General features: G+C 44.0%; 1 protein-coding gene across 3 annotated transcripts; it reads left to right on the top strand.

Moving 5' to 3' along the window:
* Nucleotides 1-89: 89 nt before the first annotated feature.
* On the top strand, nucleotides 90-27,743 carry abca5 (ATP-binding cassette, sub-family A (ABC1), member 5). Of its 3 annotated transcripts, none has more exons than XM_018745470.2 (39): nucleotides 90-601; nucleotides 1,117-1,335; nucleotides 5,171-5,360; nucleotides 5,934-6,098; nucleotides 7,153-7,250; nucleotides 7,878-8,107; nucleotides 9,505-9,646; nucleotides 9,877-10,065; nucleotides 10,484-10,631; nucleotides 10,745-10,922; nucleotides 11,657-11,715; nucleotides 12,195-12,305; nucleotides 12,859-13,034; nucleotides 13,436-13,555; nucleotides 13,634-13,772; nucleotides 14,522-14,612; nucleotides 14,857-14,996; nucleotides 15,514-15,633; nucleotides 16,087-16,288; nucleotides 16,442-16,608; nucleotides 17,100-17,227; nucleotides 17,753-17,890; nucleotides 18,093-18,206; nucleotides 18,299-18,469; nucleotides 18,703-18,816; nucleotides 19,164-19,301; nucleotides 19,416-19,487; nucleotides 19,857-19,948; nucleotides 20,149-20,275; nucleotides 20,791-20,908; nucleotides 20,994-21,085; nucleotides 21,309-21,484; nucleotides 21,664-21,739; nucleotides 21,866-21,960; nucleotides 22,204-22,323; nucleotides 22,729-22,881; nucleotides 23,320-23,399; nucleotides 23,526-23,581; nucleotides 23,791-27,743. In XM_018745470.2, the coding sequence occupies exons 2-39, from the start codon at nucleotides 1,186-1,188 to the stop codon at nucleotides 23,932-23,934; spliced, it is 5,019 nt and encodes a 1,672-aa protein (XP_018600986.2). In that variant the 5' UTR covers nucleotides 90-601; nucleotides 1,117-1,185; the 3' UTR covers nucleotides 23,935-27,743. The 3 variants fall into 3 exon arrangements, with proteins under 3 accessions (XP_018600986.2, XP_018600987.2, XP_018600985.2); XM_018745471.2 differs by having other exon boundaries at nucleotides 1,113-1,335; nucleotides 10,805-10,922; XM_018745469.2 differs by having other exon boundaries at nucleotides 1,113-1,335.
* Nucleotides 27,744-27,955: the final 212 nt, after the last annotated feature.

Below are 27,955 nucleotides of genomic sequence, written 5' to 3'. Positions count from 1 at the left end.
ATTGGTTCGCAAGGCAGGCCCGTCTCCGGTGCCAGCTTGCGAAGGCGGAAGTAGAGCGGAGTGAATTAAGGGAAAAAAAAAAAAAAAAAAAAAAGCCTCAGGAGAATAACAGCAGACGGCGAATGCGAGCGACACTTTCCGTGATTCGAGTGTTACTTTTTGAACGAGGAATTTATAACGGTTTTATAACGTCATTATTTGTGTAATTAGAACTGTAGAAAGTCGTTCCCCCCCCCCTCCGGCGTGCTCAGGCGGTCGTGGCAGCTCTTCGTGGCGAGTGCGGGGAGGGAGCGCGTTAGCCGCGATGCTAACGATCCGAGCTGTGTTACCATGACGCTTGGACGAGCCCGGAGCTTTAGCTTAGCGCTCGCTTTTTCACCCAAAACACACACTCGCAGCACTCAAGACGCGCACGTGCGCTCCTCGTAACCTCCCGCACACTGCTGGGGAGCAGTAAGAAGGGAGCAGTGCGGCGTCGTGCGCAGAATATTATAGCGATAATAACAGTCGGTAGATCGACAGACTGACTGAGACTGCGCGTGCGAGGAGGACTCGGAGGTCCCGTGAGCTGCGAGCAGCGCGAGGCACAAGCGGGAAAACTGTAAGTTTTTAGTCAGACGGTTATTATTTGAGAAAACTGCGGATTGAAACGGCGACATGCTTTTTATTATAATTAGTATTATATATTTTAATTTCCTCGGCTGTCATGCGACATGCAGCAGTGAGTGACGGGTTGTGACATTCACTGTTTTACATGATTTGTTGTCGGTGCCTCAGGACTTCTGAGGAAAAAAAAAAAGGGTAAAACAAAAGTTGACACCAAATATAACGACTGGTAATTCATTAATATTGTAGGAAGAGGGTAGGGGGGGGCTTAGGTTACACTGAGGATACACGTGACGTGTGTGTGTGTGTGTGTGTCTGTCTCACACCCTTCTGTAGAAAGGCCTATGCATTTCTGCCTCTTTTTTAGTTTTTTTTTTTTTTTTTTTTTTAATTAATTAAAGAAACAAAGTAACAGCACACATTAGTGTGTCAGCTGTGTAAAGGGTAAAACTGTGAGAGGTACACAGACAGACCGCTACAGTCTTCTCACCTTTCTTTCGTACCAGCCAGGTGTGGAACGTCAGCTGCCTCCTGACCTGACTTAACCCCAGCCGACGCAGGCGATCGGTCGTTGGGCTGATGGTCAAACCTCTGCACGGCCACCTGGTGAAGGATGCGGATACCATGCAGTCCGTAAACAGGAGAGATGCCAGCCTCTGGCATCAGACCAAGAGTTTGCTGTACAAGAACCTGCTGATTAAATGGAGGACCAAACAGCAGAGTTTGCAGGTGGGTTGCAGTGCCAACCTACCGCTCGCTCTTTGTTTATTATTGTCATGATTAATGGCCATCGGCTCATCCGGCACGTTCTGTCCTCCACTCACGTCCTTAGCGTTGAAAGGGATGCGTCCGTTGTTAGTGTGATTAGTCCATCCATCCATCCATCCAGCTCATGGTCATCCTCTTATTCTTCTTCCTCTGTTTTCCAAACTCGGTGTCTTTTTAGAGAATCCAGGCTCAGGGCATTTCCAGAGTGTGACAACATCAGTGTCGTCATTTGTGCTTCCAGTGAGAGTTCTGGTTTTATTTCAAAATCCATCTATTCCAGCCAGTCTGTGATGTGCTTAAATCTCCTCCAGCATTACAGTTCAGAGGAAACCATGTCTTTCCTGTAAATCTTATGCTTGCACCTTTCATATCCATATAGTGTTACTGAAAATAACATTTCTCGAACACTTCTCATCGATACGTCACCTCGTTTGAGGGTCTTTTCCACATCTTTCCTTGCGTCTCAATGTATATGTGATTGATTTTAAAAAAAAAAAAAACGTAAAATATCTTTATGCTGGTAGATTATTTTTAATCATGTTCTCCACTTCAGTTGTGAGTTAAGCATTTAAGTAAAAAAGGCAGATGACAGACTAACTTATTCAAAGAAAGGTTGTTTGAGCTTACAGTATAAGCAAATTATACCTCTGTACATAGTGCTTGTGTGTAATTAAGATTAAATGTTTAAAACAGAAAATACAGTAGCAGGGTTTCCTTTCCAAGCACATGTGTATTGGTAACTCTAAATTGCTTGTTGTGTGTGTGTGTGTGTGTGTGTGTGTGTGTGTGTGTGTGTGTGTGATTGTGATGGGCTGGTGTTTTGCCCAAGGTGTACCCTGTCTCATGCCCTATGCTTCTGGGATAGACTCTGCACTGCTAAGACCCTGAGTTGGTGCAAGTGTAATCCATGACTGTTGCTCAGTGTTTCCAGCCTGTCAGTCACTCCGGGGGTTTGAAATTTATTAAAGAAGGTGACACCATAATCTGCCCTGGACCACATAATCATGGGAGCAACTTACCAAAACCAGCTGTTCGCAGCATGCACAACTTAAAATGGTTAAAACCGGTATGACAAGTTGATGCTAAGAAGTGGTAGCAGCTGCCAAATAGCTGCAGAGCAATCGCAATATCAGAAATTTGGAAGCAAATTGGAATATTGAATTTCCTTTACAACTCATGCCTGAAAGCATTGGAAAATAATTGTGGTGCTGCATGTCTGCTTTAAACTTGTTTCCTTTGAATTATGTCCAGTGTACACTTCCAAAACTATACCCCAGGAAACAATATGAAGTGTAACATGGTTATTTATTAGCACATGTTCATTTTTTTGTGCACTTTTGAGAAGGGTTCTTCAATTTAAGCAAAATAGATGTAAACCAGATATAAAGTTTAAAGGTGTTCTTGACATTATAGAGGGGCCTGTGCCCTTAAAATATGAGATTAAAATTATTAAAACCGTGGGAGATCACGGTTAAATTCAGGCTACTGTGCCATAAACTACTTAATGTGCTTACATTTATTCATTTAGCAGGTGCTTTCCTCCAAAGCAATGTACATCTCAGAGCCAAATACAGTGTGTTTACACATTATACACTAGTGATGTAGCTGAATGCAGTGCTAGTGCAGCGCCTCGTCTCTCTACAAGCCAGAAAAAAGCCAGCATGCTCCCAGTGTTTTATTTGTGCACTAATGTTACTGGGAGTAGTGGATTTGTTTATGGTCAGTGTTGTAGTGTCACTTTAGATTAAGCCCACAGTGAGCACCTTTGGAGTACATTTTGGTGTCGCTAGAGCCACGACTATGGATCTCAGATCCTCAGAACTGTTCTGCTCCCGCAGCAGCTTCCTCCATTCACTAAGGCACATTGCTCTGAAAGGTTGCAAAGGCAGGACTTGTCGTGTTTCCCTTTACTGTTCTTTTCTTTCTGAAAAGATCTGTAAAGTTTGCCTTTTTTCCTGTACAGGGTCATGCATCTTTCATTTTAACTGAAATCGCTCTAATGCATTTTTAACAGGTCCCCCCATTTTTATCTTCTTTTCCCCAGGGTATGTTTTGAGTGCTTCCTGGAATTAACCTGTCACAGAAGAGGTTGATGGTCTCATGAGTAATATCTGCACCATAAGAGATGTCAAAATGAAACATTCGACTTTTAATCCTGCCAGAACAATCAATGTTAATTGTAGGGGTGTCTCGGTCTGCAGCACGTTACAGTGATTAGAGGGTGCAAGACTAAGTGCATGACGCACTCGAGCGCATTAATCCTCCTCTTTTAAAGTGTCATTTTGTATGTGCTTTATTCTCAGCCGAGAGCAGAAGAGAAGGCAAAAGTAACATCTCTCACTACGTTTACATTTTATCAGCATATTTGAATATCTTATCCTGAGTGATGCTGTTGGCCATTATGGCATCAGCATCAAAGTTAAGATTATTGTTTTACTACTTAGCTGATGCTTTTCATCAAGGTGACTTGTATACTACAGTATTTAGAATAATTTCATTTGGTTCAGTTCAATTTATTTTTCTACCACTCTCTTGTCACACAGTGTCCCAGAGTGTGGAACAAAGAATCAAGAGACATGGCAGAAATGGCACACGTAGCATTTAATGGAATTTATCCATTAACACAGATTTGCGGAGGCTAAGTACCCAGGTTACGGGTGCTACAGCAGGAGGTCAGATTCAAACCTTTGATTGCAAGGTGACAGCTTCAGCCCCTATAACACTTTCTGTCCCCAGATAATATCCCTGTAGTGCAGGAGTGCTGGTTGTATCCTAAAATTATTCTCTGGCAACACATCAGACTGTTATAAGTGAATCAGTGTGTCATAGATGCTTTTTCTAAAGAAATGGCACACGACAACGTGCAGCATATTGTGAGTGTTGGCATGGCTATGGGCTGGTAGCTATAAGGCAGCAACCTGTCCAGCCACCAGCCCTGTTATGTTCTGTTCAGCAAGATCACTCTAGCTGAAGCAGGAGCGGAGCAGAAGGACTTGAGGTGCTCCACTCAAGAAGCGGGTCTGGATTGTGAGGAAAGGCTGATGCCGCACTATCCACTCACTGTATGGTTGGAAAAGGCTTGTTTGTTGCCAGTGGTGATGCCCAGCTTCCTGGCAGTGTGGGAGGTTGGCACTGCTGCCGCTCCTCAGAAACAGGGTCTTAATGAAAGGCTGCTCCGGGAGCAAATGTATAGGCTGTGGAGCAGCATGTTAAGGGGTTTCTCCTGTTACTTGAACAGAAGGATGGGTGGGGTGGGTGGGAGATAATTGATTGTTAAAGGTTTGTCAGATTTGATGTGTTTTCTAGAGAAGTTTGACCAGAATCATGTCGAAAGAGGTTGAAAATGTGCCAAAGGGAATGGATGTGGCTTTTAGTACAATATGTGAGGGCGAGAGAAAATGGTGCGGAAGCAGCGATCTGTGAAGAGTATATCGGCATAGAGAGAGCAGAAAATGGGTTGGTTGGTTGATAGCAGTCAAACAGCACGGCGTCTGCGGCAAACGTGAAGAATAGTGGATGGTCAGACAGCAGCAGTAGCATGATGTCTGCAGTGAGGGTGAAATGTGACCAGGGCCTTTAGAAAGAGGTTAAAAACCTGCAACGGAGAAGTGAAGAGGCTACTGTTATGAATTAGTTCCACGGCTAATTTTAGAGCACAACGAGACTTAATGTGTCTTATTCTGTTATCCGGAAGTCATAATGGAGCTTGCGCTTGCATTTTTGTATGTATGCATACATGTACATGGATAGGTGTATGTGTGTGTGAGTTTGACAGTGTCTGTGTTTAATCCCATAGGAGTTGATCTTACCCCTTCTGCTCCTGGGACTCCTAATCGCCATCAGCACCCTGAACCCCCACGTCTACTATGGGGGCATCAGTACCATGGAGCTGGAGAGGGATGTTTACCCCCACTTCAGGAGTCTGGGATACACCCCCATCAATAACATCACCAGCCAAATTATGGAAGATGTGGCCCGTGATCTGCGTGAGTCCCAACGACTATGTACCTTCCAGCACCTTCTAATTCATTGGAGAGGTCAAATAGTATCAAAATCTGAAGGGTTCAACTGTAGGTTCCTTTCAGGACCTGAGCTAACAATATTTTCTGCTGAGAGGACCCTGGAGTAGAACCCTTGCTCAGTACTTAAGGCAGACATTATTTATAGTCATGAACTGAATGTTTTTACATTTACCATTGCATTTATCCAGTTGGGAGACACTTTTCTCCAAAACAAGGTCCAGTGTTGATGATGAAATATTTAGCTGACACCTTTATCCAAGGTGACTTGTAATGCTGGATACATAGTGTTGAACTCCCTACAATCAAATACATACCTTCACACTATGAGCAATGTGGAGTCATTAGTTCACTTGAAACATGACTGTAAGTGGAAGCACAAACACCTGGAAGGAACCCATGTAAACACAGGGAGAGCATGCAAACTGCACAGAGGCTGAGCGGGGATCAAACCCACATCCTATCGCACAGCCCAGGCTCTATTTGCTTCGCCAGCACACTGCCCCAAAATTTTAATTAATTTCTTCTTTATTGTTGCAGAACTGGATGCGTTGGAGGTGTTCTCCAGTGAGGAGGAAATGGAGAATGCCAGCTTGCATGATATGCCCAGTTTCGCAGGTGTCGTCTTCCTGGACAACATGTCCTACCGACTCCGCTTTCCCCACAATGAGCTGCCCCTCCCCAGCGATTACACGGAGTCTGTCGGTAACCACTTCCGCAAAGTTAAACAATGTCCTGTCATTTCTGCACAGAGACATGGAATCTCTGTAAATGAGTTTGTCTTCAGTTCCTTGTCATTTCATTATCCACTATTTACCTTCTCAGACATTGCATTGGTGACCCTTTTAAACATGTGGGTCCTCTTTATCCAATGACCACTTGTTCCAGATAATATCCACTGGATAAGGTGCCCAACTGCTTAGAGTACTATTGGTGCCATGTAACGTGTGGTCAGTCACCGTGTATGTTACTGAACTGTACTGCACAGTGTTGTTACTATGCCGTATTCCAAATCAACAAGCTTGTCTGTTGCTTTCCAGTGGTGTTTGCCATCTGTCATTTAAAAGGAGGAGCCATAGTTGTCTCTACAACAATTAAATTGTAAACATGAGCAGACACTACTAAAGTATCAAAGGCAGCAATGTTTGCGAGGAGGACTGAAGTGCTGCTTTTGGTGCTCGCACTGCCTAGTGCTGCCTTGTATGTTGTCGAGTGCTTTCGGCTGCACTCGGAATGTTGCCTCTGTCCGTCTGAAAACTTTTTTTTTTTTTTTATTTTATTTTATTTATTATAATGTATTATATAGTAAGGCTGCCAGATTGGATAAAGAGGACTGTCGGGTAAAGAGAACTCACGTTATTCAGTTAGTAGTTAGTCTCATTTAATGTACTCTCTGTAGAAATGAAAAGTTAGAGGAGACATTGTTTACAGCCCTTTTGACAATGTGTTTAACATAACCCAAGATGCAGTGCACAAGCATATATTGTACGGCTGTGAGAATACGGGAGTTGCTCGTTAACTTGTACTGTATGGCTTGAAAAACTGACCTTAGTTGGATAGCTGGCTTGAAACAAGGCTGATGTCATCTTATAGAATTTTTGGGTATCATTTTGATGTTGCTGAGGGATTTTGTGAAAAGAGAGTGTCTTTTTGTAGCCAGGTGCCCAGGACAAATGGGAAAGAGAAGCAAGAGCTTGGGGTGGTGCCAGTGTCTTCTGTTCATCTTTCTCCTTTCTGAACCCTGTTCTTGTCTCCACAGGCAGCTGCCTTTCAAACACTATGAACTGCAGGGCAGCAAACTACTGGTACTCTGGCTTTGTTCGCCTCCAGGCACTCATTGACGCAGCTATTATACAGGTCAGAGGTCACCAGAAGTGACCACTGTATTTTTTATTTTTTTAAAACCCTCTAATACATAATCAGATAATGGAGGAACGTTTGCAGATCTTCAGTCTAGAAAGATGTCTGCCTTCATCAGATCATTATCTTGCATTGCTGTTGAGTCATTTGGACTGAATAAAGCAGAGCATGTCGAGTTTACAGCTATTTTGTAAACGTACAACGTAAATCCCGATCGATAGCCATCGCCATGTTGTGGCAGTCGGGCTTGTGCAGGGCTGTGACTCAAAGGGCTATGCTGACTGGAGTAACACTCCTTCAACCTTGCTCAGAAGACCGATGGTTAACAGTGAAAGAGCAGTGAACCTCATACTGTGCAGCAGCAGTATGAGTTGGTGTTGATGGCAGAGGATCACATTTTAGTCACAACAGCAACAACACCAACATTAACTGCACAGAAGAGAGGCCTGGCAATCTGCTTCTGTATCCTGCAGTGAAAACTCTATGGGTAGTAACTTAGTTGGCTGGTGGAAGACGGGATGCTTTTCAGGACAACTATCCATAGAGTGGCCATGAGCCGACGGCACCTAACAACAGCAATGTAAATGTAAATTTTAAATAACTGTTGTCTCTTCCTGGCTGCAGATGCAGACAAAACGCTCAGTGCGGCGGGAGATGCGTGACCTGCATGTGGTTATGATGGGCCAGCCCAGTGCTGTGGAGGTGCAGACCTTTCCACACGCCCTCATCTCCATCTACTTGGTGCTGGCTTTCACACCTTTTGTCTCCTTCCTCATTGTCAACGTGGCAGCTGAGAAGGAGCGACGTCTGAAAGACGCTATGACCATGATGGGACTGTATGACTCTGCCTTCTGGTGAGTGGCAGGAGAGAATCTAGTCATGTGAAATAAGGTGACAGGTTCAAATCTGAGGACAGTTTGAAAGTGACTAACAGCCATGTTTCCAGTCACTCCCTGTAGTTACAAAATCGTGGTGGAAGGTTTTATTTTTACTCAGATTTCACATTTAATTTTGTGGCAGAGTAGGGCAGCGAGTAGTGCTGCTACCTTACAGCACCTGGGTGGTGGGAGAGAATGTGGGCTTGATCTCCATTTAATTTGTGTGGAGTTGGCATGTTTTTCCCGTGTCTGTAAGGTTTCGTCCAGGTACTCTGGTTTCTTCCCACGATCCAAAGACATGCCTGTTCAGGTGGATTGGTAATGCTAAGTTGTCTGTAGAGTTTTAATATGACACTAAGTGTGTGTGCGTGTGTTTGTCCACACTGTGATGGAATGGCATCCCATCCAGGGTGTTACCCTTCATCCTTATGCCCTTTCCTGCCAGGATAGACTGGTTCACTGTGACCCTGCTCAGGACAAATGGTTATTGAAAGTGGATGGGTGGACATTTCATTTTGAATACATTAGTTTCTGAGCAACTGGGAGATGAAGTCTAACTCCTATTTTTTGTAGCTTTATAGTCACTTTTGCCACAATCAGTTAAAGATTAGTCATAGACACCCCTTTTTTTTTTTTGCTTAGGTTCTGTGTAAAAAAAAAAAAAAAAAAAAAATGTAGATAAAGGTATTGTAAATAAACATGATGTAAGATTGAATGTTAAGTTTTAACTTCAAAAAGTATTAAAATTATAGCTAATTTAAAATTTCTGAAAATAAAACATTGCAACGAGTTTAATTTTTGTCAGGATCTGACCTCTTTCAATCTTTTTATTATCTACAAAATCAGTAAAATTGTAACATATCCCTCTGTTTTCTGGTTAGATTCAATAAGTCACAGCCATAACTATACAAAAATAGTAATTTTTTTACAATATATTTTTGTTTCAGCATACATCACAATTAGAATGATTTAAAATTACTGATAGAAGACCTGTTCTCCACAAAGTACTGCTATTATTATTTTAATTTTCGTTAAGTTCAGTGCTGTTTATTGACCAATTCGTCACATAAACTTAAGCAGTGGCCCTGGTTTCAGACTGCCATTTCTACTCTATTACCCTTGTACTTACCTTAATTTGATACAGAAAAAAAATGTCTAGCTGTATAAATGGGTAAATCATTGTAAATGGTTTAGTAAACAGGCTTAACATTGTAAGTCACTTTGGAGAAAAGTATCAGTTACAGCATGAGCAACAATAATAAAAATGTGTGTAGAAACTTTAGAATGCAAGGTACTGATGCCTGTTGTTCCCAGGCTCTTTTGGTCTAAAATACTGGGATATAATGTGTGATGTACGTATGTTTTGTGTGCAGGCTTTCCTGGGGGCTGCTATATGCTGCCTTGGTAACCACCATGTCTGTCCTGATGGCCATCATTGCCACCTGCACTGCCCTTTTCCCCAACAGTGATTTTCTGGTCATCTTCCTACTCATCTTCCTCTACGGAATCTCCTCTGTGAGTGTTTCTGCAGATGTTTCAGTTTATTTATCTCAAACTTGCGTTTGACTCGTCTTGTTTCCATGGAAGTCATGGCTCTGTGTAAACTGGTCCTTGGGGCAGGTGGTTGTTGACAAGCTGTTTCCGGTTTGGGGAGCTGTGTGACTCAGGAAGACTAGAATGAAGTTAACTGAGATTTGGGCCCCAAAGTGTACACCCACTAACACACATTCCCTCCCTCTTCATAGATCTTCTTCTCCTTCATGCTGACCCCCTTGTTTAAAAAGCCCAAGTTTGCCAGCACAGTCGGCTCCATGCTCACAGTGGTGTTTGGCTGCCTGTCACTCTTCACAGTTCTGATGAAGGACTTCCCCCAGGCCCTGGTGTGGGCCCTGTGTCTCCTTTCCCCTAGCGCCTTTTCCATTGGCATCGCTCAGGTAATGCTGGTGTCAACTCCATCACCCCAGAGCACACAGTGCACACGCTTTCTCAGGAAACGCACATAGTAGAGCTGGACCACGCATTGTCTCAACAGTAGTGGCTTATACAGCTGGCGATTTTAGCACCTCAGTAGTTTAAACAGCTTGATGTTTAAAAGTGAGATGTCTGGCAGCTGTGTGGTTCAGAGGTATTACCCATCTGGCAAGGCAGCATTTGCTCATTGTCATTGAAAATAGTTTCGGTAGTTTAAAGTTTACAAGAACTGCACAAGGTTCCTGGTGATAAGCATGACATTGCTGGAGATGTGACACTGTAACCATGATGTGTAAACATGGTGCCTGTGGAAACTCATTGTAGGACTTACTGATGTACAAGTGCGTGCTGCTTCTTCATTTTCTGATATGCTCTGGACAGGTCGTTTACCTGGAGGCCCAAGGAGATGGAGCAGTCTTCTCCACCCTGACCAGTGGACCCCACGCCGTCTACGTGCCACTTTTGATGCTGGTACTAGATTGCATACTATACCTGCTGCTCGCCATTTACCTGGACCAGGTGCTGCCAGGTGTGACTGAAGACTGCTCATCTTAACTGGTCATTTTTGAATAGTTGGTACCACATTCCTTTCTTGCCAGCCTGTTAGCACTTCCGATGTCCCATTTTCTCTTGGTCTTGCAGGAGAGTTTGGAATGCGCCGGTCCTTCCTCTACTTTCTAAAGCCATCTTACTGGTCAAAAGACAGGAAGCAGTACGTGGAGGTGAGCTCAGTCTTTGAGTTCGAGATGAACGGCAAGCCCACCCTTGATGAGTCAGTGGAGCCCATTTCACCAGAGTTCAGGGGGAAGGAGGCTATCAGGTATGGTCCAGTCATCTCTGCTCATTCCAGGTTTTTTTTTTTTTTTCTCTCCCATGTTTTGTTCACTGAACAAAAGGAAACGGGTTACATATCTCCCAGGGTTCAGTGGGTGGTGGTGTGGTTAAAAAAAAAAAAAAAAACTGGCTCTGCATGCAAAAATATGAACTTTACAATTTCTTGGTTGGAGATGCTTTGGTAACTGTCAAACTGTATGACATTGGTCTTATTGCAAGGAATGATGGGAATGTATGGAAGTGTTAACGGGTGCAAAATAAATTACCAAATTGTAGTAAAATGGAAGGCTCTCAACTTGTTCTTGCTGAAGATTCCTAGTCCTTCAGGAGCACTGCCTGATTCATACCAAGCATCATATTTTTTGTTGCTGCCTTAAACTATTTTGGGGTTGGACATATATCTGGGATGATTTGCTCATTCAGTAAAAAGACCTGACCCTGACAGGAACGTAAGGCTGTGATATAACATGTAACATAAGACTCTGTGAGTTGCCTGCCAGGAGCTCTCAGCTGAGTGATGCAGCAGGTGAACTGTACATGCACTTGTCATCTGTGTTCCGTCTTCATCTCAGGGAGGATCTTCATGCAGGATTCTGCTGCATGTCATGTTGGCTCAAAGCAGTTGGTGCACTGAAAGTCACTCGAGGATTATGTGACCAAACTCGTTCTTGTATATCTGTATCTGAGATTCACTGTGTTTTTCCATCTTGTCCCAACCAGGATAAGCAACATCAGGAAGGTTTATAAAGAGAAGGACAGCATCGTAGAAGCTCTGAGAGGTAGTGCACCGCTCCTCTTGCCTGTCCACTGATGAAGCGTAGCCATTGTCAGTGTAATGGATGTGCTGCTGTGCTAACTTTTACCAGTCTGTTTGGAGAGGAAAAGTAAAAAATTTAATGTAACTTGACAGGTTTATTACAAATTGAACCTACTTCGTAATTTTTATTTTGTGGCAGCGATAAAATGGTGCTGATATCCCACTTGAACCATTTCCAAAAAATGTATTGGTGCTATAAATTATGAGTAAAGAAAGCATGGTTTTTGGAAGGTGTGTACTCTTGTTGTTAACAATGCCAATGGAATTGACATAATGGAGGCAAAGTTTAAATGTTCTTATTCTATTAGAAACAATAGGCCTTTTCTACTGGAAAACGTGACTTCGTTTTTTTCGGTTTTGAATCTGTTTTTTCCCCCACTTTGAGGTGGAGAACAGCTGGGGAGAATGTTTCTAATTTTGTTGTCGATTCATGTGTCAAAGGTTTCACGTTCGACATCTACGAAGGCCAAATCACAGCCCTGCTGGGCCACAGCGGAGCGGGGAAGTCCACGCTTTTGAACATCCTGTGTGGTATCTGCCCCCCCACTGATGGTGAGAAGAGTCTTCAGTGCACATGGACACCTGCTGTTTCAATCAATCAGTCCCACTTTAACACAATAAATAATTCCTGACTCACTGCATTGAAGGCTAGAAATATGTTCCATGTTTTTCTACCACATCTCCTGACGTCTTTATTCGTCATTTATTTATTTTGTGCTCTTTTTAGTAATTAAAAAATATAAAATCTACTCCTGACTCTCTAACCCCTTGAGAGGCTTATATGAGGAGGAAATGTTGTTCTGGCTTCTAGACCTTGTGTTGGAGAATAAAATCCAAAGCACAGCAGGACACCAAGCTTAACTTTTAAAAAAAAAAAAACAAAAAAAAAAAAAAAAATGTGCATTTTTTTTTTTTTTTTTTTTTTTTTTTAATTATTCTGTCAGCGATGACAAGGTCAACATGCACCACAGTTATGGTGTATTGGTTGTTTCTTAAAGGAATAAAACTGCACATTAACATGCTTCTAGGTATTAGTTGTGGTTTTGGAACACACTGATAGTTGGCATAGACGTTCAATGCAGAATTATTATTGGTTCAACATCAGGCTCGGCCACCATCTACGGCTCGACAGTGTCGGAAATCGCCGAGGGAGTGGAGATGCGACAGCTGGTGGGCATCTGCCCACAGTTCAACATCATGTTTGACGTCCTCACTGTGGAGGAACACCTTCGCATCTTCGCTGCCATCAAAGGCATCCCACAGGCCAACATTGACGGCGAGGTTTGCTGAGTTCCTAATGAACTAGAAGTGGTGATAGCATTTGTGGTCATATAGTTGGTACAGCGCAGGAGAACCAGCTGCTCAGAACCTGAGTGAACCTGACTTGCTTTGGTGAATTATTCAGCAGTTAGAGTGAATGAAAGTGTAACCTGCAACCTGTGTTAAGTCGCTCTTGATAACAGCAGGGGCTACAAAAGTTGTGTAATGTTGTGCAACTTGAACTAAACAAGCCTGTGACCTGTGTTAGAGCAGAATGGTAAATATTTGATGCATAGAACTACTTCAGGCTCTGGTCAGTTAGTGTCATGTTAATCCAGCTGATATCTAGCATAAGCAATCAAGACTCAAACCATTATTTAGAGTTTAAAGGTTTGTGTGTGTCTGTGTGTTATTGGTGTCAGGTCACCAAAGTGCTCAAAGACTTAGACCTGGAAAAGATCATGGATGCTCAGGCAAAGAACTTGAGTGGAGGCCAAAAGAGGAAACTGTCAGTTGGCATTGCCATCCTGGGGGACCCCAAGGTAATTGTGTGTATGTGTGTGTTTGTGTTACTTTCCTGGATATCCTTTGTCTGTAATCTTCCTTGTGGTTCTCTTCAGATCCTGCTTCTGGACGAGCCCACTGCAGGCATGGATCCCTGCTCCCGTCACCAGGTGTGGTCACTGTTGAAGTCCCGTAGGGCGGGAAGAGTCACTGTGCTCAGCACCCACTACATGGATGAGGCTGACATCCTGGCAGGTGATGTTTTGTTACCCTTTTATGTCGCAGACTTCCTACTCTTCATCTGTTGTCTGCCTTTTGCTACTGTCATAGAAACTACTGGGTATTTCACAAGGGGTCTGTGAGTGCTCACTTTTGGTCCCGCTGTGGTGGAATGAGGTCCCTCTGTACCTCAGAGCTGACGAATCCCTCACAACATTCAAGAAGCTTCTCAGACCCACTTCTGAGCGGTTTCTCGAAATGAGTCCAGCACCATCTACTATGATTATCTATGTAGTTGCTGTTTAAATGTCACCTATAGGCAGGTATTTGAGGGATGTCAACCAGCAACATGGTGGTTTTAGACAAACAAGCTTTTGTTTTGGTAGTACTGTTTTTGAAGCTGTTCTTCTGTTGTGATGCACTTGTCTGCTCTAAATTGTGTGTTAAATTGTGAGAAAGGCATCTGCTGAATACATAAATGTGAAATCAACAATAAGTGCTGTAAAGTTTTAATTTCCATTGGTTACTACTAGGTATTGGTAGAGGCACCCCCTCAAATGTATGTGACAGTGTCTGTTTATAAGCTTTTGCCTTCTACATGCAGATGTTTTAAAATTAGACTTTTCAAGAGGAAAATGAATGACTTAAGAGGTGTTGTGAATGGAACAGAGGTTCCACCCTAGTAGTCCCCAGCTGGTGATCAGTCAGGCCCCATGCCAGGCCAGTAGTCAGCCTAACTTCGCTGCTCCTTGCTGACAGCAGGTCTCCCTCTCTTCTCTGTCCAGATCGCAAAGCTGTGATCTCCCAAGGTCAGCTCAAGTGTGTCGGCTCCTCTCTGTACCTCAAGACAAAGTGTGGTGTTGGCTACCATCTAAAGTGATTTTTTTTTTTTTATTTATTTTTTTTTTTTTTTATTTTATAAATCTTATTTACTCTTTGACCAATCATACTTTGTTGATCAGCACTATTGGGATAGTCTGTAGATTAGTCTTGAGTTTTGGCTTCTGAATTTTTTTGTTAAATACTGTGGTTCTTGTTCTCTGTGTTTTGCTTCCTGGGTAATTGCAGTGTTTGTTTTGTTTTTTTTTTTTTTTTCTCCCCCCCCCCCCACTTCCTGTAGAATGTCTGTGAATGAAGGCTGTGAGGCCGACAACATCACCTCGCTGGTGAAGCAGCATGTCCTTGAGGCACAGTTGTCACTACAACATGAGGCAGAGCTCACATACACGCTGCCTTTCAAGAGCATTGACTCATTTCCAGGTTTGGTTTTCCCTGCACATGATTGGGCTTTGGGAATGTGCTTGAACCTCTTTACTGAGTTCTCCGTAATTAGAACTCATGCTATGGGAAAGGGAACTGAGACTCATGACGAGGCCTAAACCCAGCGACTGATAGCGATAGGGATTGATATATTTGATTATTAATACAATATGGACATTTTTTTAATCAATGTCAGTGACATTGAAATGACCAAATTAAGCAACAGCACTTGTGTGTAAGGGATTATCTGCAGATTCCAAGATATTTTTGTTAAATCTGCAATGCAGTTGAAAATGAACAAATCTTGAGTTCATGAATGATTAATTTTAGTGTGCAGGTTATGTCTCCAACATAGCTAGATTTGGGTAGATAATATATTTTTTAAAAATGATGCCCATAATATGTAATTAGCCCATGTGATGTCTCAGGAAGGTTCTCTCTGAAATCCCTCATCCAGGCCATTGCAGTAAATGATTTGTGCCACCCTCAAACCCAAAGGCTTCATCCTCATTTGCAGGCCTCTTCTCCGAGTTGGACTGCCGGCCTGACCTGGGTATATCCAACTATGGGGTTTCCATGACGACCCTGGAGGACGTCTTCCTGCGCTTGGAAGCGGAAGCGGAGGTGGATCAAGCAGGTTAGATTTCAAGGGGGCTCCTAGGGTGACAGGAGTGGAGATGTTTGCTTTCTCCTTGTAGTCAGTCTCATTTGCATCACCAGCTTGCTTGATGTTTGACTAAGTCTGGTCCTCACTGCACTATGCGCTGCTGCCAAATTTATATATGTTTGTTTGCAATGTTTGTTTTTTTCCTAGGTAAATGAGATGAATATCTCAAGTAGTGGCCTTAAGACTACCGCTTGCTGAGTTTGTTTGCTTTGGCAGGAACTGATCGCGGAACAGCTCTTGTGGTGTGATTTCAGCTGTGGAATGCAAACGTGTCGTATGAAAGGGAAAGTATAGCGGCCAACAGTGTGTATTCGAAGGGCATGATCGCAGCATGGTGTTGGCAGCTAGAGTGGCTCTTAGCCAGACACTTGAATAAAGAGGCCTCCTTTCCACTAAGTGCTGACTCCATCTGCTCCCTTCCAGACTACAGTGTGTTCAATCAGGAGCACGTGGAGGACGAGGGTGACGCATCCTCGCAGGATGACATCGACCAGAGGCTGCTGACTTTCTCCGAAAGCCGGCAGGATGCCGTGATGGGCCACGCCCTGTGGAGGCAGCAGTTTCGCACTGTTGCCTGGCTGCACGTGCTCAACCTGCAACGTGAGAAGAAAGCTATCATCTACAAGTGAGTCTGATCTTGCCATTGTCAATATGTCTGCAGGAACTCACCAACTGATGTTTTAGCCTTCGAAAATTAAGTTCAACATATCTAGTTGTAGAACTGTAATTTTGACATTTTAATTGTTGTCTTACTACTTTTGCCTTTCTATCATTTCAGCTTGGCACTGTTTGGCATTTTCCTGGCCTCTGTGCTGGCACTGTCCCTGATCACAGGAAACATCCAGATCCGCGCCCCTGACAGGCAGTTCCTGCCCATCTATCTGCTGCGACGCAATCAGCACCCCGGGAGGTACACCACAAGCCTCCTGGTGCAGAACTCCTCAGGTGAGCCAACGGAGTTTCAGCCGCTGTGCCACATGTGGTCAGGCTTCCAATCACATGGGGAATCATGTCTTGTTTCAGGGTTGTAGCATTGAGTCGCATCGCAGTACCTATCATCAGTTCACTTTGTGTCTCCAAAAGCAAGAAATTCCTCACTTCTTGCAATCAAGGTCTTGCTAATGTAGTTTAGAATACAGAAGTTTTATAACAGACTACAAGAGCAGGAACTGTTATTTTGACAAAAAGGTTAAAAGTGCCACTCTCAGAGGGATACTTCAGTTCTTCCTGTAGCAAAATAGTCCGTTTACAGATGGGTCCTCAGTGAATTAGTTTTAGACATAGAGCAACTTAAAGAACTTGTATGTTGGTTGTGCGTGCGTGCGTGTGCACGTACGTGCATGTTTTTGCATGGGCTTAAAATACCCTGTGATGTGAGACAGCTGAGTGTTGGTGTCCTTTCTGGCCTTCATTTGACTTCTGTCTTTGCTGAACAGGCTCTGACATTTCTGACTTCATCCACAACTTGGAGTCTCTGGACATCAAAGTAGAACTGATGAAGAACGTGGATTACATGGCAGCTGCCCCCCATAGCGCTGCGATCAATGTGACCGAATCCAGCAAGGTTTGAAGAAGCATGCATACTTGTTTAAGTGCCCGGTTACATTTTGTGCTGTGGCTATTCCCATTTGTTCTACTTTGATTGTTTAAAGTCAGCGGTAGCTTGATACGGAGTTTAGTTAAGACTTTCTTTGTGCTGCAAAACAGGACTTGACTGAGCATACTGCTGTTTGCTAGCAGGACCACTACTGCCTACTTCGATCCATCACGTTGGATTACACAAAGCACTCTGTGACAGTAAAGTAGTGCAGGGATGGTGGTTAGTGAAAACCTTAGAAAGATTAAATCTAGATGGCGGCGCCATCCTGTCCTTGATCATTGAGCTGTGGTTATGTGTCAAGACTGAATGATGGTGTTTAGGTGCAGCTCTGTTAGAATGCACTTGGAGGAGGAAAAGGGTATTCTTGGTGTAATGTACTTTTGTTTTCTGAGATGTAAATTGTAAATAAATGTAAATGTTTGAAAAAACTCTAGGATGATTCTGGGAGATATAGTTCTCTTGTTTTAGTTTTTGCTCCTTGCCCTGCAGGGGTATGAGTACTACCTGGCATTCAACAGCACTACTGTCCACTCACTGCCCATGGTGGTAAATATCCTGAGCAATGCCCTTCTCCATGGCTTGAATGGCACTGGACAGATCAATGCATGGAGCAAGCCTTTTGACTTTGTGAGTAGGAGTAAGCTCTTTTTCTGGCTTTGTAATTGTGGGAACCACCCTCCCCGCTGTGATCTGTTTGAGCTGCACCTGGTGTATGGACAGGTTTCGTGCACAATGGGGAGGTAAATGATGAAAAGTGCTGTTGGTAAGTGTAGGTGTTTACTGTTCTGTGGGAATTCAGAGTTTCTATATCCTTCTCTTCCTTTTTCAGCGAATCCCAGATTCTCTGTCCTACGCTCTGGTCTACATTGAGACAGTGCTACTGGGGATGCTGACTGCGGGCATGCCGGCCTACTTTGCCATGGATCACACCCGTGACCGAGAGGTAATTGTGGCAGAGGCCCTGCAGCCCAGGACGAGACATACCCTCCTACTTTGTCCTGCAATAACAGACCATCTCCTGCCTGGTGCTTTCAGATAAAGTGCCGCTCAACACTGCGCATCTCGGGCCTGGTGCCGTCAGCCTACTGGTGTGGCCAGGCAGCTGTGGACATTCCCTTCTACTACCTCATTCTGGTCTCAGTGACCAGCACGCTGTTCGCCTTCCACTCCTCTCACCTACTGTACTCCAGCGCTGTCACTGCTGTGGTGAGCACCAAGTCTCTTTCTGTATGTGGGCTGGGGAGGGATTTGTTTGGTGGGGTAGAACTAGAGTGAAATGGTACGTGAAGAGAAGAACTGCAGAGGTCTGACCAGGGATGGGGTGGGACTAGAGAAGGGTGCACTGTGCACTTCATAAAAACAGTGGATGGCCTGAGGTCATCATGGGCTTTTTCGAAATGTCTTCAGAGGATAAGAACACTTTTCTGTCCCTCACTCAGACCATCTGCCTCATTGGCTATGGGGCAGCGATGGTTCTCTTGACCTACGTGGTCTCCTTCATGTTCACCCGAGTCCAAAGCAACCGGGACTTCTTCTCTGTCGTCTCCATGATGGTGAGCACCAGTCTGGCACGCACACCGTTTCCTGTTTCAGTCCTCTTGATTTGTTTCTATTGTGAGGTCACTCAGTTTAAATTAGTGACTCTATTTTGCGCCCTGTGCATCTTTCTTTATCTTCAACATATTTAAAATGTGGACTAGCGGTTTGCCTTTGGAAATCTCCAACATGTATGCAATACTTAGTTTAGGAAGCACGAGTAATAAATGTTTCAGCAATGAATTAGACACTAATTGCCTAAGGACAATTCCTGTGTGTGTGTGTGTGTGTATGTGTATGTGTATGTGTATATACGGGCGAAACGTCGAGCCGTGATTAACGTTGTGGCATATGGCCCCTATAGTCGTGTGTGATGTCAGCCTCCGCGGTACAGATGGCCTTCGTGAACGACATCCCAGTGTTAGTGCGCATCCTGCACAATGCCCTGTGCCTGTTCAACCCCCTGTACCCCCTCATGGGCTGCCTCAGCTGCATCACCAAGGTGAGTGTCACTCTCTGAGCTTAGTTAACATTTAGCAAGTTTCAGATACGTTGTGTCAATGAGGTTTTCAGTTTGTCTAATCAGTACGTTCATTCGTGTCCTTCCTCCTGTCAGATAACCTTCTTGAGCTCCAATTATGAAAACGACAGCTTCCTGTGGAGTAATCTCTTCGTTGCCGTTTTTACGGTGAGTTTTGCATTTGCAGTGGATTCCCTATGGACTGTATGGTCACAAGCTGGTGTGTGACCGCTCATTACCTATTCTTTTTTTTTTTTTTTACCAGACATGGACTTTGGCTTTCTTTGATAATTACTTTTAAAATTTTAACTATTAAAAGGGTCATTCAGGTGAAAGTGTCTAGAGCAACAGAACTACATCTTTGTCGCTTCATGGAGGGGCCTTAGAAGCAAGGTGGCTATTTCTGCTGGATGTACCTCTGGGTTTGATTTGTCTCTGTACAGTGACTTGCTGGTGGTGTGTAAGGTGGGAGTGTCTTCAAAGCCATTGTGTCGGTCTTTACCTATGTAGTTGTTGAGTGTCTGTGCCCCTCATCAGCCCTATGTGCAGTGCGTTGTTCTGCTCCTGGTGATCCGCTGGCTGGAGATCCGCTATGGTGGCAGGACCATGAAGACTGACTGCCTGTGCAGGTAAGGCCCCAGAGAGGGCTAGGAACCTCATCTCTGTGTGTGGGCACCTGAGGCATTGAAATGGGTGAAAAGGAGTAGTGCTCTTCTCCAGGTGCCTTTACATAGAGAAATCTTTAAACAAATGCAGCGTTCCTCCTCCGGAGAATAAAGCCTGTGTTCTCATGCCTTGGTTCTCGTTTGTCCCCCTACTTCCCCCCCAGGATCTCCTCCAGCAAGACTAAGGGCAAGGTACAGAAGAACCCCGAGGAGCCAGAAAACGAGGATGAGGATGTGCAAGTAGAACGGGCCCGAGTGAAGGAAGCCCTGACCTGCCAGAGCTGTGAGGAGGTAGGAGGTGTATCCCAGGCTGGTAGTCCTTCTCTGTGTTCTGCTTCATGCTTTATTCGCTCACAAACCCTCTTTTCTCACAGCAGTTTTCTTTGGAGATGTGAATATTTTACACTGCAAAGCATCAGCTGACATTGGAACAACATTTAAGCCATCTCTCCCAGGAGGTGTAAATAATGCATGGGCAGTTTTATACCTAGTAAACCTACTGCAGAGAAGCCTCAAAGATAGTGTTTGAGGCAGCAGGGTGTCTCTAGGAATCTCCCCCCTCTGGTTTTGCTGTGTTGGCTTGGAGATGATGTGCTGTCTTGAGCACTGCCATAAACCTTGTTCTGGCTGATGAGTGCAGTGTCATTCTTTTGTGTGTCTATGTATCTTCATACACAACAGTGTAAGAGAAGGGCAGTTCAATGCACAGAGAAATTGAGAATAATGTCTATTTTTTGTGGTTGAAAAGCAGGGTGCAACATCTGATTTGTGTGTGTGTGTGTGTGTGTGTGTGTGTGTGACATCAGAAACCAGTGGTAGTGGTCAGTGATCTGAGGAAAGAATATAATGCCCGGAAGGAGGGGTTCACGCTCAACAAGTGGAGGAAGGTAGCAACCAAAAACATCTCCTTCTGCGTTCGCAAAGGTGAGTTCCCTTTCCATCCTGCCTTTCGGTGTCACCTGGCTCAGTCTTCACAACCGACGATGGACCACTCTGTGTGTTTGTGCAGGTGAGGTTCTTGGGCTTTTGGGTCCCAATGGAGCTGGGAAGAGCACCATTATGCATATGGTGGCTGGAGACGCAGAGCCCACTGCTGGACAGGTGCGGACTGTCTACATGTAGCTCTAGTAATTTATATTCATTTGTATAGTGTAGTCAGTCCCTAACACTGAACACCAGCGTAGCACAAAAACTTTAGATGAATCTCACTTCTGACTTAGTTATTGGTTGGAGAGTTGAAGTTGAAGAAATCGTGAATCAGTTTGTGTAACACCTCCACCTGGTGCAGCTGGTGCTGACAGTGCTGCTGCTTTTTTCTTTTTAGGTACTGATGGGAGATTATAGCACAGAGTACGTCCCGGTGGAGAACCCCCTGGAGCACATTGGCTACTGTCCGCAGGAGAACCCGCTGTGGCCAAAAATCACACTCCAAGAACACTTGGAGACTTATGCTGCCATCAAGGGACTCCACAAGGAGGATGTACCTGACATCATCAAACGGTAGAACTTCTTGCAGGACATCTTTCTCTGCCGCTGGTCACTCCATCACATCCGCAAAGCTCTAAAGGCCTGAGCATGTCCTTTTTACTACTTATTAACTGATAATCTCATCAAAAGTTGAAATGTTTTGTCTCTCTTCAGAGCATCACTTTTCACTGAAGCTCTACCTCTTGTTCCAGAGTGGTGAATGCTCTAGAGCTGAGGGAACACCTCCACAAACAGGCCAAGAACCTCTCTGCTGGGATCAAGAGGAAGGTGGGTGTTGTGGGAGCATGCCAGAAGATGCTGGAACTGAATGACTAGGTGGATGCTTATTGTCTGATGCCTTGTCGTGTTTCTGCCTCTTGTTTGATCTGCTCTTGCCATTTGTGTTTTTGGCAGTTGTGTTTTGCCCTAAGCATGCTTGGAAACCCTCAGATTGTCCTCCTGGATGAGCCTTCAACTGGGATGGACCCTAAATCTAAACAGCGTATGTGGTGAGGAGAAGTTTGCATATCTAGATGTTGGGAGCCATCTGTGTCTGGAGAACTAGGATCTACCCCCCTGAGGAGCTTTTGGTAGTAAAAATGGCATAAACATTTCTGGACCATATGAATTATGGCTGGGCTTTTGTGGTTTTAAGCACATGTTACACATGGGGACTTGCAATAATTTGGGAAAGACTTTTCTGTGGGTGCAAGGGGTTCAACATTTCTCACTGCTGCCATTTGTGTCCACAGGAGGGCGATCCGTGCAGCCTTTAAAAACCGCCAGCGGGGCGCAGTTTTGACCACGCACTACATGGAGGAGGCGGAGGCAGTCTGTGACCGTGTGGCCATCATGGTGTCTGGGCAGCTGAGGTGAGGGAGGGGTGGGCAGGAACACCGTGGACAATAGTGTTATATAATATGAAAATATCACTTAATCTGAACGTATATTATTGATCTGACACTTTTCTAAGGCAAGTTAAAATCTTCGGTTTGTACACTAATCTGTTTACAATGATTTACTCCTTTCAAGAGCTGGATTATTTTTATAGTATAAATTGAAGGTTAGTACCTTGGTCCAGCAGAGTACTATGGGAGTAGGGACTCGTACTCAGATCTGATATTTAAAAAAAAATAAATAAATAAAACAAATGGCAAGATTATGGATACTTTTATGGGATGTTTTTATGTCTCTTATTGTGGTCAAGGGCAAAGGAGTGAGCAAGTATGGGCCAGTGACTGGTCTGCACTGACATTGACCATATCTGACCTCCTCAGGTGCATCGGTTCCATCCAGCACCTGAAGGGGAAGTTCGGCCGCGGATACAGCTTGGAGGTGAAACTGAGGGAAGAGCTCACAGGGCACCAACAGGAGGCACTGCTGCAGAAGGAGATCATGAGAATCTTTCCACATGCAGCTCGCCAGGAGAGGTGGGCTGCTGCCTGAGCTGGCTGAAGACAACTGCTCAGAATTTTTAAGTGCAGAACCTAAGGTAGCGGTGTGTTCAGTTTAATGTGGAATTCAGCAGGTGGTGCTTGGCCTTCCACTCCTGGGTTCGAACCAGACGGTCCAATGTGGCTCAGATAAATTTGTGACTCCGGACTGCCTGGTGTGTGTTACTGTGTGAGTGAAATGAGTGTGTGTGATTGCCACGTGATGGAGCGGTGTGTGGCCTGGGGTGTACCTTGCCTAGCCTTGTGCCCTCTTCTCCCAGGATAAGCTCCGGAGCACTGCGACCCTAAGTCGCACAACTAAATAAGACAAAGGGATGAATGCTTAGATCAGTTATACAAACAGCCACTTTTTTTTTTTTTTTTTTTAATGGACTGAAGGCAGCTGATGCCATATGTGTTTTGTGTCTGATGCAGCTTTGCCACATTGATGGTTTACAAGATTCCCATGGAGGACGTGAAATCACTGGCCAAGGCCTTCTCTGACCTTGAGAGCGGTGAGTCACCTGGCACACCGTAGCTGCCTCAACATGTGGTGAAGGCAAATTGTGACAGAGGAGTGGATGAGGTGGGATGCTTGTCAGCAGGATCTTTGAGTGCTTCTCTCTCTCCCTTCCTTGCAGCAAAGCAAGTGTTTGGCTTTGAGGAGTACAACTTCTCCCAGTGCACCTTAGAGCAGGTAGGAGGGGTACACGCTGCAGCACAGAGGCAGACAATCATAAGGCTTTACAAAAGTCAAGATTACGTTCCATGAGATGTGCTTCGGCACGAATGCAGTAGTATGACGAAGGAATTTGGAAGTGTGGGAGGTCAGGCTGGTAGAAACAAGGAAAGACAAGAACCAGTTTCAAAGTCTTCTGCTGCCAACTTTGTGACACCCCCCCCCAGGTCTTCATGGAATTTGCAAAAGAGCAGGAGAACGAGGAGGAGGAAGTGGGCTCCCTGAGCACCACCTTCCAGTGGCACAGACTGCAGCAGGAGGGCTCGGTGCCAGTCAACTCCGGAGGCGACAGCGTTGTGCACCAGCTGTGAGGAGCCCGTCCCTCCCCTGAGCCTGGGCTGCGGCACCATCGCATTATTCTCACCCACTTCCTCTGGCCCCAACCTCACTGGACTGAACGAGACCTTCCCCGCAGGGTTGACCTTGGGGGCCCTCCACCTCCCAGTTGTGCTACACGTGGCCTTGGGGTGGAGCTCTTTCTAGGGCTAGGGGACATGTGCACCCATGCTCGCTGCACCCTCCCTTTTTTCTGACCTGCACTGATCAGCTGGGCCTGAGCTGTTTCAGCTGAATCCTCTCCGACGGCACTTCTGTCAACCTTTTTTTTTTTTTTTAATTTTCGTAGACATTGTGATTTTAATAATGCAGCCAACCAGCATTTTACTAACCTTTCTCGCCTTCCCACGGTTCCTCACATTCCCCTTTCTCACTTGACTATTGTGGAGAAGAGAACCCTGTCCATGGATAGTGCACTTTTTAACCTTTTCCCCCCTCCTTCATCTGGATTTGAGGATGTTTACTCACCTGGACATCTTCGGTTTCCCACACACTGGGTTTCACTAACACTGGATCCTTTCATGATATAACCAAAGTGGCCCATCTCCAGCTCATCACCTCACAGTTGCGCCTCCACTTAATACCGTTTTTAGCGTGTGTAGCATGGGGACTATATCATTTCTTCAGAGGGGGATCTTTTGATTGTTCCAAATGACAGGGACATCTATTGATGGAGCTCAGAAAGAGCCATGTAAGGTCACTGCAAGTGCTCAGTTGTGTCTTGAACATGGGACAAGAGGACACTGTTGGGTCTCGTGTCCTAAAAGTAGGCAGAGTAGTGGAGAAGAGTTTTCCATTGAGCACTAAGCAGAGACAGATTTCTACTTTGACTCAATTTTTTTTCTTTCATCCTTTCAGCACAGTGAGCTCTTCCTAAATACCATGCTTTTGCTTTGAAAGCCTTTGCGTCTGGAAATGTTGGGGGGGGGGTGTTTACGGGCTGTGCGGTGGCTTGCGTCTCGTTCCTAGTGTAAGTCGGACCACCTGTTACGCACTTGGCATGACTCTGGCCGCTATCTTTGAAGCACCTCCAAAGACCCGCGCGTGGGCCTGCCTCACATGATGGTTTGAGGCTGGTGGTGCGAATGCTGTTTGAATGCAGCGATGACCTTTAAGGCACTAACGCATGTAGCACTTAACCTTAAGGAAACTAGGCTACCAAGGTTTTTTTTTTTTTTTTTTTTGAATAACCAGTTACTTGGTGGACTCTTTAATAGCGTTTTTTTGTTCATACTTCACGGGCAATGTGTGGGGTGCATGCAGTTGCTTGCAAGGCTACTAGAAAGATGACACAAGTTGCAGTTGCATGCAGTACCATTGTCCTTGAGCCTCATTTAAGAGGTGGGTTTCCATCATTTTGACCCATTTAAGTTTTTACTATCTATTTTGCTTGAGAGGGCAGGGAGGTGGGACATTCTTGGGTTGGTGGGATGTCTTTAGGTAGTGCTTTCCTGCGCTGATTGGCTTCTCTTTGGTTCCCCTACTCTCTCCTTGGGTGTTTTGTTGGAAGATTCAACAGTTGGAAGCAAGGGTAGCAGGAGTATTTAATCTCAGATACGTGGAGCATGCTATGTGCTGATTCTTCATCTTTTTTCAGTTAGACACTACATGGCCATGCTGTTCTTCACTTTACTAAGTTTGATTTGTTTTGTGAGACAATGTTTTAACTGAGCTCACAGCTTTGTTTTCATTTTTGACAAGAACTATTTGAGTTGTGGGCTCGACTTTAGACTCTTGCTGACTTCTGAGGGCCCTCTTGAAGTGCAGTTTGAGAAGTGTCACTGGACAAATGTAGCGGCAGGAAACTTTGTTATGCGCTCAGTGTTTAACTTGTATTGGTAGGTTTGGGAAAATTGTTTACCTAGTGCAGTTTGAACTTGAGCGAGGGGTTGCAAAAACTTGCCAAGGTTATTTGCTGCAGTTTTTCTCACTGATCCAAATGATAGTTTTGCATGCTAATTTCTGAATTTGTTTCAAGTCTTTTTAAAGTGTTTGGGCCAGGAGGGTTTTTAGGAGTTGTCACTGTTCTTACACTAGGAAGAACATAGACGAAATGGATGTTGGTGGGACAACGATGTAAATTCCCGTGAATCCTGTTGTTCACTTTAAGCTGTTTTTGTTTTGTTTCTGAACAGGGTCTTTCTGTTGTTACAAGGACTTATACTGATAATTATTTTTCTTGAATTTGATTAATTTTAATTAAACTTGTCAATGTTAAACATTTTAATGTTAAACCCTGACAATAACCCATTTCTAGCTTTTTATGGCACGCCATTTTTGTATGTGTGCAGATGATTTATAAGCATGTCTGATTTCCAGTAATAAACCAGTGATTATATGTTTGCATCTTACGTAGCAGTGGGTGCTTTACAACTGTATTTAATTGAGGATAATGTAAGTGCCTGTAAAGAGCCAGTAAATGGTAATTAAGGGATAATTATTGAACTTGGAGAAATATGACCTCAAGGATGAGATTTTTTGACAAAGCATGTTGTGTATTAGGCTGTCTTATATCAGGAGCAGAGACAGCAGGTTTAGTCTGAAATCAATGAATTAGGTTTTGTCATTTATTTATTTTACTACAATATTTTTGGAACCCATGGGGATCTCTCTAAATGTAAATGTGCAACATATCTCCTGCTTGTATTCAGAACTTTGTGAGGTAGGTATAGGGCAGAATGTAAATTAAGTGAACTTTGTTTTAATCTGTTGGCATAAGTGCAATATTTATATATACAATATTGAGAGAATATAATATATACACACACACAAATATACACAGTATATGTGTATAATTTGTGTGTTCCCACGATCTGTGTGGCTTATTGTAATATTGGTGTGTCTATTTTGTGGTCTTAGCCATGCATTCCCCACCACTGGTGTAGCGTCTTCACAAATGTGTAACCTAATAATAGTTTACCTTTGTTTTGAAAATCAGCCTGTCAGCACAGGCCCACATGATTGCACCGTCCTCCTTGAGTCTGAATATGTGTGCATGTTCCCAGAGTGCACATTGCCTCTCTTATGCAGTTGTAACCTGCTGAGTCCCAGTATCTTGTTTTGGTCTACTGCAGAGGACAAATATTTCAAGTGTGTCTCCTACATCATATATATATACATGCTGCAGTGCTGAATACTAACGCACATTTTAGAGGAAATTCTGTACTTTTAAATGATGCCATGTTTGGGGGTTTGACTTCTGGGTGTTTTGCAGAGTCTCGGGAGGGAAAGAATGCTAACCAATCACAGAAGCATGATCAGATTCCCACAAATTTTTGTTCTTAAGTTAACTTTCAGCAAGATGTGAAAGGAACGAGACAGAACTTTTTTTTTTTTTCCTATGAACTTCTTCATTTTTGCTGTGTTTACATAGCCTCTCAGAGATTTAAGTGTTCGTTGACATTTTTAATGGCTGTTTTGTTGGGTTGCGTGGATATATGTATATTGTTCACCCACTCGGTTCATATGGGTTATCCTGGTCATACCAGACCTTCTGTCACTCAATGAGAATTTTCCCAGATGCTTGTAGTACATGCTACTGAAATTGTTGGGATGTCTCTTCTGACTTGAAATCACCAGTCCAATGTGTGACTTTTAGTAAGGAACTCTCACTCTTTGTCTCTCTGGGACTTGGTGACAGTTTTAGGTGAATACATGGGCAAGTTCCATTCATCTCAAATCATGGCCGTGACCCTTCTGAAAAATAAACTGTCAGCCTTAAATGAAATTGTATATTTTGCCTTTCGTTCTCTAAACACCTTAAAATTTTTCAGTCTTGATAAAATAAAATACATTGTCTTGAATGTTTTCCTGTCTAACTTCTTTGTGAATTTGTGTGTTGTGGCCTTTATAAAATACATGTGTTACACTGGCTTCTTATAAAGGTAACTGATCATGTTTTTTTTGTTGAGGTAATTTATTTGTTAGTTATTTCTTATGGTGCCCTGATGAAACTAGGTATATGTCAAAGAGGAGTTTTCCAGTATAGGCATGTAA

This window comes from Scleropages formosus, chromosome 1 (assembly GCF_900964775.1).
Source record: "Scleropages formosus chromosome 1, fSclFor1.1, whole genome shotgun sequence".
Taxonomy (NCBI): Eukaryota; Metazoa; Chordata; class Actinopteri; order Osteoglossiformes; family Osteoglossidae; genus Scleropages; species Scleropages formosus.
Note: the sequence above shows the minus strand (reverse complement) of the source record. Positions and strands in the feature narration are given on the sequence as shown.